Source organism: Triplophysa dalaica, chromosome 8 (genome assembly GCF_015846415.1).
Source record: "Triplophysa dalaica isolate WHDGS20190420 chromosome 8, ASM1584641v1, whole genome shotgun sequence".
Lineage (NCBI taxonomy): Eukaryota > Metazoa > Chordata > Actinopteri > Cypriniformes > Nemacheilidae > Triplophysa > Triplophysa dalaica.
The window spans coordinates 2,966,340-2,976,781 of record NC_079549.1 but is presented as its reverse complement, the minus strand read 5'-3'; the positions used below and the strand labels follow the sequence as shown (position 1 = coordinate 2,976,781).

General features: G+C 35.9%; 1 protein-coding gene across 1 annotated transcript; it reads left to right on the top strand.

The window, feature by feature from the left end:
- Positions 1-6,656: 6,656 nt before the first annotated feature.
- Positions 6,657-10,052, top strand: LOC130427912 (uncharacterized). The gene is made up of 5 exons (XM_056755657.1): positions 6,657-7,079; positions 8,243-9,175; positions 9,285-9,453; positions 9,533-9,665; positions 9,834-10,052. Exons 2-4 carry the CDS (start codon positions 8,314-8,316, stop codon positions 9,660-9,662), a joined length of 1,161 nt encoding a protein of 386 aa, XP_056611635.1. The 5' UTR covers positions 6,657-7,079; positions 8,243-8,313; the 3' UTR covers positions 9,663-9,665; positions 9,834-10,052.
- Positions 10,053-10,442: the final 390 nt, after the last annotated feature.

The window sequence follows — 10,442 nt, the reverse complement described above, 5'->3', positions numbered from 1 at the left end:
AAACAATAACTTTTTCGAACAGTTCTGAACCAAAAGGAGTGTTTGTTATTCACTGAAATGACCAGGTCCTAAACACCTGAAAATATGTTGCTTTATTCCATCCTTTCAGGTATAGACAGCAGCTCTGTTGAACAGTGACTGTAACCATGGCAACTCCATATTGCTTTTGGGAAATGGCTATTCCAAAAGGGTTCAAGTTCTTTAAAATATCTTTGAATCAAATGGGTTTGCTTCTTGGTGTAGGAAAATTTCGATTAAATGACATTTCTTGCCCCATACTGCCTTTTCCTCTCGATTTCTGTCGTTGTTGTCAATGTTGTGTTCTCGTGACAGCTTTTGATATTTCAAGTCAGGAGCACTTCCAATCACAAGGTCAGTGTTCAGCGTCTGGTCCAAACGCACCACAGTAGCCAAGATTGACCCATAGAAATGACATATCATATCAAAAACAATCAAAGTCAAATAAGTATGCAATAATTCAGCAATATTACACATTTTTATCAAAATAAGTATTAAGAAGCATTAACACGTTAGTTTAAAAGTGTGTTGTTAAAGCCAATTATTGTTCATTTATAAAGCATTTCTAAATGAAACGTTTCCACATTAGCCACATTCAATGCTGACACATTTTTTTATTATAATGGGTTCTAATGCGTTTTATTGTCTTTTGTCGTGACATATCATGCCTCGTCGCGTGCAGTTTAGACTTGGTGTTAAACTACCAACAATAAGCATTAGATTTATAAGGGGGAAAACTTTGTTCTTTTGATTAAACAAACTTAGGACACAAGGCACAATGAACACTCAAAGGTCATGCGCTCAAACAAAAAACCGAAAGCATGAGTTCAGAATCTGATACCAAGGACAAAACCATTTAATAAGAACCATTTATAATAGAAATGAGGACCATTTAAATGACAATATATACAAAGAGATGTATTTTTAACAAGGTGCATAAAACAAAAAGTAAGTTTTGATTCAATGAGTCAAAGTGAATTATTTATGTTAAGTATTTAGTTGTGTTGGTATTTAAACAGTTTCTGCATGTTGGTGGTTTTTAGAGGTTACCAATATTTGGGTGACATCTGCTCGCTCTGTGTGCAGTAAACAGAAGTCCACACCAGGGATCAAATTAATATTTCAGATCTGATTTTAGGTCAGTTTGGTTTTCTCTAATGATGAGGAACAGAGCATTTCTGTCTAATATATGCTGTCAGAGCTGCTGTAAATGTAGTGAGACAAGTTGGGTTCCAACCTAACACAACATTTATCACAACAGACAAAGACACATAAATATGCAATATTATGAAATGAAAGTTTGGTAACACATAATAACCACTTGTTAATGATGTCATTAGCAAACATTTCATAATGACACAACATAATAATTACATAATATGGAACTGAAGTATCATTTGTATTTTTCAGTCATACAGTATGTGTTTTCTTCTCTCCTCCCCTAACTCTCTTAAATCAGAACAGTCTGTAGAAATACGTTTTTTATATTCTGACAGCTGTGTCCTCTTGACTATATGTGTCCCCTGTGAGTTGTTGTTTATCCGAGAGTCACATAGATGTCTAATTTGAGGGAACTTCTGGGTTCACACGCATGAAGAGACTAAACCACAGAGACAGACACTGGTCAAGCAAAGATAATCAATCCCTTCTACCTTCAGCAAAGCATCATTCATTACTGTGATTGTGCTTCAAATCATGTCCAGCTGCTGCCTCTCACAGCATTTTGGAGCATTGGCATCCTAGTGACTTTAAAGATTTCTCAAATTATAGCAGGAACCGGATTCACAACATTCTTAAGAAAAAAATATTCTTCACTGCCATATTCTTTTCTTAAACTCTAATTTAAGAAAAATGTAAGGATTGTTATGTATTCCAGAAAAAAAACGTTAAACCTTAAAAATGTTCTCAAATTCTCAAAACAAAAACAGTAGTAAATATAATCTTAAAAACAAGACAGTCTCACGGTTGTCTTAAATCTTAACAGGTAGATGTTAAATAGCACATGTATTTAGATTATCACATGTGACGTGTATTTTATTGCAGAATCAATTATTTACGTTTACTTGCCATTAAGGAATTATATAATTATGTAATAATACAAACGTAGTGCTTTTTATATTATTCTGGGTGACTCGAAATGTAGAGAGCACTGTAAAAAAAAAACACTGAAAAAAACGAGCAAATGCATGGCAGCACAGGGTGCCAAACGTTTGCCATTAATGAAAATAACGGTAAAACCCCATGAACTGAAGTAACATGTTTACACAGCAACATGAAAAAAGAACATTGACCATACAGTACTATAAAATGTTTAAAACGTAATCTGAAATAACATATTTTGTCTGTATAATTGCAAATACATGCATAGACCATTAAATGTAATGGCATTATTTGACTGTAAGTTCACGTAACATGTTTAAACCCTTATTTAATAAAACATGTTTTAACTGTAAATGTAAAAACATGGTGTAGCAGTTGTTTAACTAAACATGATTTGAATGTAGATATAAATGTCATGTTGATACCATTACTTCATAAAGCATGTTTTGACTGTAAACTGAAATCATGTTTTAATCATTATTTAACAGAGTTTGACTGTAAATTGAAATAACATGTGTTGACCGTTATTTAAAATAACATGTGTTGCCCATTTTTTTTAAAAATTGACTGTGATGGACCATAATTTTGAAAGGCATGTACAGCATTTTGATTTTGGCTTACAGATAATTTTATATGCAGTTCATGAAATGTATCTTATATGTCATACAAAAGGTCATTAGAGAAAATCATTTGTATTTGTCCCTTTTTATTTCTTCTGTTACAGTAGTTTCCATTGTAAATAACAATAATATTAAAAACTTTAAACAGTGCTACAGTACCATCATCTAAACATTGCTTACATGCTTAAAATATAACATTGACAATTCAAATTAATTTCATCATTGCATCTTCCACAAACTACACTTCGAACAGAACAATGGTCTCCAATTCAATCTCCATGTTGATGCCTTTAAAAAATAAGAGAGAAAATGATTATATTTCATACATCACATATCTATATTCATTATCATGTCTGATCAGGTTACTCTTTTTAGATGTTCTTGAGTTTCTTACATAAAAACATTATGTTTTTTTGTTAAAAATATTTGTTCATTAAATATGAAATGCACTTACAAATTTTATGATGGTCCACGACACCTTACTTCTTCTGACAGTTTAGTGATATGACCTCACCCACTGACAAGGCCAAGGGTGCACTGCAACAGCAGAAACAACGTAAAACAGTAACTCTTGTTGATTACAATTTTATATTTAATATTACATGCCAGCATATTTACCCAGTATGAATACCTCACAATGTCGCAGGAAATTTCCCCTTTTGCTTTCTATGGCAGACATTTTTGGTGTGACTTTGTTAAGTAGCTTTGTGTGTAAACGTGACCGTTTAGACAACATATTCTGCTGTACGAATGCAATATATAACAGAGTGACAACAAAACAATCACGGACCTCGATGTCGAGTGGTGAATGGTAAGGGTTTTAAAAAATCTGTTAACGTGTCATCCAACGTCATTTAAAAGTTAATTGGCAACAGGTGAACACAATTACAATGGCTAATCACATTCGTTTTTAATTCTTATTCTTAATGTTTCATGCAAGTTGCATTAAAAAGAACTAGGTTTCAGAATTGTGTTGTTGTTGTTTTAGAAGGTTGCTTGCCTTTCACAGTCATTTAAGAAAACTCATATGCATGGACAACGGATTTCATCTTATGAGGTTTGTTACCTTTAACCACATGGATGATGATGTATTTGTGCAAATTTTGTGATTGCTCTCTGAAGACAGTTAAGGGATATGTTAATCATCAGATCTTACACAGACATGAAGCAAATGCTCAATTTCCATGTTGCTTCCCAGAATGCAAAGTTAAATTCTCAAAATACAATGCTCTCAAAGCTCATGTTTATCGCCATCACAAAATACCACATACTCATTTTGATGATTCGACGGGCACGTTTGTTTGCAACAATACAGACTGTCAACAACGATTTACAGACATGAACAATGTCCTTTCTCATCTCAGGTCACATTTAACCAAGGGAGAGGTGGTGTGTTGTCCTTTTGAAAAATGTGACAAAAAATTCAGTTTAAGATCAAGTTTCACTGCCCATGTTTCACGAAACCACAGGATTTGTACATTTGCACAGTTACAGATTATGGATACTTTATCTAAGCAACCTTCTTCAGCATTTTTTGTTGTTACTGAGGATGAGGTTGATGAAAGTGAATTCACAGACTCACTGACGAAATGTAACGCAAAGTCATTGTACATGAAAAATCTCTGCCTGTTTTATATGCAGCTACAAGCCAAATACCTGGTGCCATCATCAACCATTCAGATGATTGTGGAGGAATTCAGTGGATTAAATTATATCTGTCATCAGTACACACAGAAGATGTTCAGGGAAATACTCAAGTCAAAAACGGCCCTCTCACAATGTGATATTGAATCTGTGGTGCAGACTTTGCAAGGTCAAGATTTACATTCATCTTGTAATTCATTACTTTCCACAGAATACCAAAGAAGACAGTATTATCAGAAAAATTTTTCGTACGTGCATCCACAAAGTATGTATCTTGGTCGTGATGAGAACCGAAACCAACGTTATGCACAGTATATTCCATTGAAGAACACTTTAAAAACCATGTTAATAGACCCAGTGGTGTGGGAGCAGTGTGCCAAACATCAGCATGTACACTCTTGTGTGTTCTCTGACATCTGTGATGGCTCTGTATTCAAATCCATTGACTTGTTTAAGCAGCCTGAGATTACAATCCAATTTATTTTGTACCAGGATGCCTTTGAGATTGTGAATCCCCTTGGGTCAGCTAAAAAAAGACACAAAATGATTGGAGTGTATTTTACACTTGGCAACTTTGAGCCATTTTACAGATCATGCATTGATAACATTCAGTTATCACTTTTGTGTCATGAGAGAGACTTTAACTATTTTGGTCAAACCAAGATTTTTGCTAAATTGTTGGCAGATGTCAAAGAACTTGAAGAGCATGGATTTGTAACATCTTCAGGTGACATAGTACGTGCAACTATAGTGGCTATCATCGGTGATAATTTGGGGTCCCACTGCATCGGTGGTTACTCACAGAACTTCAGTACTGCCAAGCATTGCTGTAGGTATTGCTTGGTATCTCGCAGTGAACTTCAGAATGTGTGTGTAGACTTTCCCAATCGCACAGTTGAGTCCTATAAGGCGGCAGTGGAAACTCTAAGGACGACCGAAGAAAATGTTGTAAATGGCTTGAAGTTTGACTCCATGTTCAACTCTCTCAAATATTTTCATGTTGCTCAGCCTGGGCTTCCCCCATGCATTGGCCACGACTTGTTTGAAGGCGTTGTAGCTATTGATCTTGCCATTTTCTTGGAATACTTTGTAAAAAGGAAGTGGTTTTCATATACACAGCTGAACAGGAGACTTGCACAATTCAAATATCTGGATTCTGATGCTGGTTCTGCCCCCTCTCAGATATGTGAAAAAGGCAGAAAGTTAGGTGGTCAAGCAGCTGAGAACTGGTGTCTCCTCAGATTTCTTCCTGTCATAATTGGAGACAGAGTAGAGTCACAAGACCCTGTATGGCAACTGACTGTTAAATTGAAAGAACTGGTTGAGCTAGTGTGTGCTCCCAAGATTTCCACTGCACAGATTGCATATCTCAACGTCTTAATACCAGAATATCTGGAAACAAGAAAGGAGCTGTTTCCTGGTGAAAATTTGAAACCAAAACATCATTACATGCTTCACTATACGTCATTCATTTTAAGTCTTGGACCTTTAATTCGTTTATGGTCATTGAGATTTGAAAGCAAACATTCCTACTTCAAAAGAAGTGTGAGAAGAACACAGAACTTTAAAAATGTATGCAAGACATTGTCACACAACCATCAACTTCTTCAAGCATATCTTCACTCACAGTCATTTTTTTCACCAAAGCTTGAAAGTGTTGACTTGGCCACATTCTCTCCTCATTTGTACAGTGATGCTGTGTGCGAAGCTGTTGAGACAAGCTTGCTTAATGAACCAGACTTTGTTTCAACACGGGTAGAATACAAGGGTACCCTGTACAGGAAAGGAAACTTAATTTGCCTTAAATGTGAAGAGGAGTTTTCTATTTTACAGTTTGGACAGATTGAGCTGATTTTTGTGAAAGATGATGAGATGACTTTCCTTGTGACTCCCCGCCCCTCAGTGTATTTGCATGATTATGGACTTCATGAGATTTTGCCTGCGACAAAGGAATTAATTTGTGTAAATGCTGAGGAATGTCTGGATTATTATCCCTTAAATGAATACAGTTTTATGGGACTGAAGGTCATTACTCTGAAGCACAGCGTTGTTCATCTGTAAAAAGGATAAACTGTCCTGTCCCAACAGAAATGGATGCATTGTTGACTTTTATTGAGAATGTGTTCCCAAACCCTATAACTTCAAAGCTAGCCATAGAGGGTTTGAACAGCCTAGGTGTGGAGACCATAGATGACCTACAGTTTTTGAAAGATGATGATCTAGGTGGCTTTCTGAGACCGATTGAAGCAAGAAAACTAATAGCCCAAATCCCAAGTAAGTTTTCAAATCAATGGTTGTTTTTACATATACACTAGTCAACATTTGAAGCGGATCGAAAAGTTCATTAAATTCACAAGAACAGGTATTGGTTTTAAGACAATTATTATGAAAGGTTTGATCCACTTTAAATGTTGACTTGTGTACATGCATACATTAGATGAACTGGAAAAACAACACCCCAGTCTCTTTCATTCTGTACTTTGTTAGCTGTACTCTTTACTTGTATTACAGTATGTCAATGTGTTTCTTGTTTCTGCAGTATGGTTTTTAATGCAGTTTTTTGTTTATGCCATGTAGATATTGCTTCCACTCTGCAAAACACTGCCAATGATTTGTCTGCTGAATACACTTCCGATGCATCAGGTTCACCTGCTCCTGGATGCTCAATTTCACCATCCACCTCTTCAAGTGGAAGACGTGAGTAAAACGCTGATACAACATTAAACAATCCACAAACATTTTGAAAGCAAAACATGTAATTTGTCAATTCTTGTTATTCATATACAGAGAATTTGCAATGTGAGCATGCCCAGCCTTTAGCACGCCTGGCAAACAAATTGTGCCACACGTGCAGTTTGCAGAGGCGTATATGTATATGTACAAACCCGATTCCAAAAAAGTTGGGACACTGTAGAAATTGTGAGTAAAAAAGGAATGGACTAATTTACAAATCTCATAAACTTATATTTTATTCACAATAGAATATAGATAACATATCAAATGTTGAAAGTGAGACATTTTGAAATGTCATGCCAAATATTGGCATGTTTTTGGATTTCATGAAAGCTACACATTCCACAAAAGTTGGGACAGGTAGCAATAAGAGGCCGGAAAAGTTAAATGTACATATGTACAAAGTTAAATGTACATTATTTTCCGGCCACTTATTGCTACCTGTCCCAACTTTTTTGAAATCGGGTTTTATATGTATATGTGTATATGTATACAAATCTGCAGATTTATTGTACACTAGTCAACATTTGAAGAGTTTTGGGTATTGGTTTTAAGACAACTATTATGAAATGTTTTGATGATCTTAAAATTTTGACTAGTGTAGTTTGATGGTACAAATCAAACTGTGATGGCACGGGGCCTCAAAACATTGATTTTGGAAATTACAAACATTGTGATCCATACATGTGCCACTGTGGTGATTACCTGGTGCATGAATGGCCAAACCGTCTCCATTTGAGTCAGCAGCTTATGCCAGCGGAGTGTGAAGACTGTTGTGCATTGTTCAGAGCAACTACAGGGCCACAGTGCAGCAAATCACCAGCAACACGTTAAATGTGCCCATTTTATGCTAGTGATTTGTTGCACTGGGGTCCTGCGGTCCCTGTGAAAAATGCACAACAATCTCCCCTAACAAGTCAAGGACAAAAAACAAGTCTGTGCACCACTTTAAATGCATACTCTATATAGTGGCACATGAACAACCCACAAAGCCACATGCCATCTCTGTTTGTCCGTTATTAAACTTCAATAAATCTGCAGCTTGGGAATAGGCAATTTTGCCAAAAAAATTCAGCTGCATGAAAAGTGTTCATCCTGTAACCTGTGGACATTGGTTTATCTTCTAGGTGACAGTAGCTGTGAAACTTCGTTTTATGACCATGACTGACATTATAGTTTTGATGTTCCATGGCAAAAAATGCCAGCAAGTTTTATGGAAAAGTTGCGAAATGGCGAAAGGCCAAATTGCTCTGAGAGAAGACAGTTGGTCCGCATTGTTGCTTCTGAGATCCTGGAAGTCAGCAAATGTCCAGCAAAAAAACATGTATCAGAAATAGCCCGACAAATGGTGATTGCATACCCAAAGTCTTTCAGAGATGAGATTAATTCCCAGGTTGTAGGAAGTAGATATGATTCTCTCCTCAAACAACTGGTGTGTAGAATTGACAATTTTAAAAGAGCAAAAGCTATTAGTACACCACTTTGTGGTACTCTAGAAGTATCAACACAGAAACGAAAATTGTTATATGGTTGTATTAGTTCTGATCCACAACTGCTAGTTGGAGAAACATCCGAATTGCAGCAGGAAAAGAAAGAGAAGTTGCTAGTAATGTTTCAAAATAATGAAAGTGATGTAAAGACAATCTATGGCTTAATGACTTCTACTTACACCTCTCAAAGAAACAACATCCAATCTGGAAAGGAAACCAAAGATTTACTTGATGAGTGGCCATATCTTTTTCAGCCAGCAGGAATGAAAGCACACTTTAAAGAGCTCACTGGCATTGACATAAACAACAGCTTTGAAGAGTCTGCTTCCAGTAAGTTCAGAAGAATATTGGAGTACTTTCAATTTCAGTGCACAGAAAGAGCAAGCAGAGCAGGGAGAATCCTCACAAAGTATAGAGCTGGAGGGGATCATGTTTGTGGGGCAGTGATGTTGCTGCTAACCCATTTCAAAAATGACCAAGACCACTTTCTTGTGATGGTAGAAGACACGTCTGTTACAAGTGATATATGCTCAGAACAGCTTCCAGCAACACCATGTATAGTAGTGTGTGGTGGGTATTATTTACTATGATCTTGCAACACAATAATTCCTGGTTTCGGGTGACCAGAACTCACATTCTGTTAAATATTATGTCTAACTAATTTTGTGTTTGTTCAAAGGAGAGAACCCACTGACAGCCAGTGTGTACATGGTAGCAGTAGACCAGATGATTGTAAATGACCATCTCTTGAGTTTTACAGAAGCTCTGTATCTGATGTTCTCTCTTTACTATATATTGAACATCAGTTACCCTGTAGAACTGGGAGCCACACTAGAATTCTTGCAAAGGTAATTCATAGACTGCATTCCTTTAGTTAAGAAGCATACAACAATTATTTAAGGATATTGTTTGTGTTGTGTTTTAAAGGTGGATCTTTAGGATAAATCCTCATAAAGGTACCAAGGTGGAAAAGAGAGAGAAAAAGAGAGCGTACTCTGTCAACCCCAGAGTATTGAGTCTGACGTCAAAAATTGCTGCATTTGACTGGGGAGAGTAACAGGTATAGAAGCTCTGTTGTGCACCAAAGGACAATAATTTTTATAATTAACTCCAATAAATGTGATGTAATTGTCTGTGGCCAAAACTGAGAGTATTTGGTTAAGGCTTGTTGCTGTTTCTGCTCTTATTTTGGTTTGGGTTTTAATTTTAACTGTTTGTGTCCCCACAGATGTGGTCTTTCAGAAGATTGATATTTCGCTGAAGAACAGGACAGACCGACTTTTTGTAAATCAGTGCAGCGCTTTGTTCATTTTTATTACCTTGTGATGTGATAAACTTCAAAACTATCAGACTCCAGGCCCAGTGTTTTTGTTTATTTTAAATTGAACACATTTGTGTTCTGAAACATGCTTTATCCATTTTCCCCATTTGACATGTTCAGAATGATAAGAATCCAGGTCGACTTTTTTTTTTTTTTTTTTTAATTGAACAAATTTGTGTTCTAAAACATGACTTTTGCTGGGAAGTGTTTTTCCATTGTTTGATCTTGAAGGTTTGCTATATAATAAAAAGCTGAAGTTGTTTACAGCAATACTCTGGCTACCATAATTTATTTTACATATAACATTTTACAAAAGTTTGTATTGTAGTATTTCTTAATTTTTTTTTATCATTGCTTCTGTCACAGTGTACAAAGATGTCCCTGTACATTTGGTTTAAATGGGGGTGCACGCTGAAGAAGTTTGATAACCACTGGCTTATAGATTTGGCTTTTTTGTGATTAAAAAAAGCCATTTATTTGCAATGAAAATTTAGGAAATGTTTGAAAAGTGGTAAT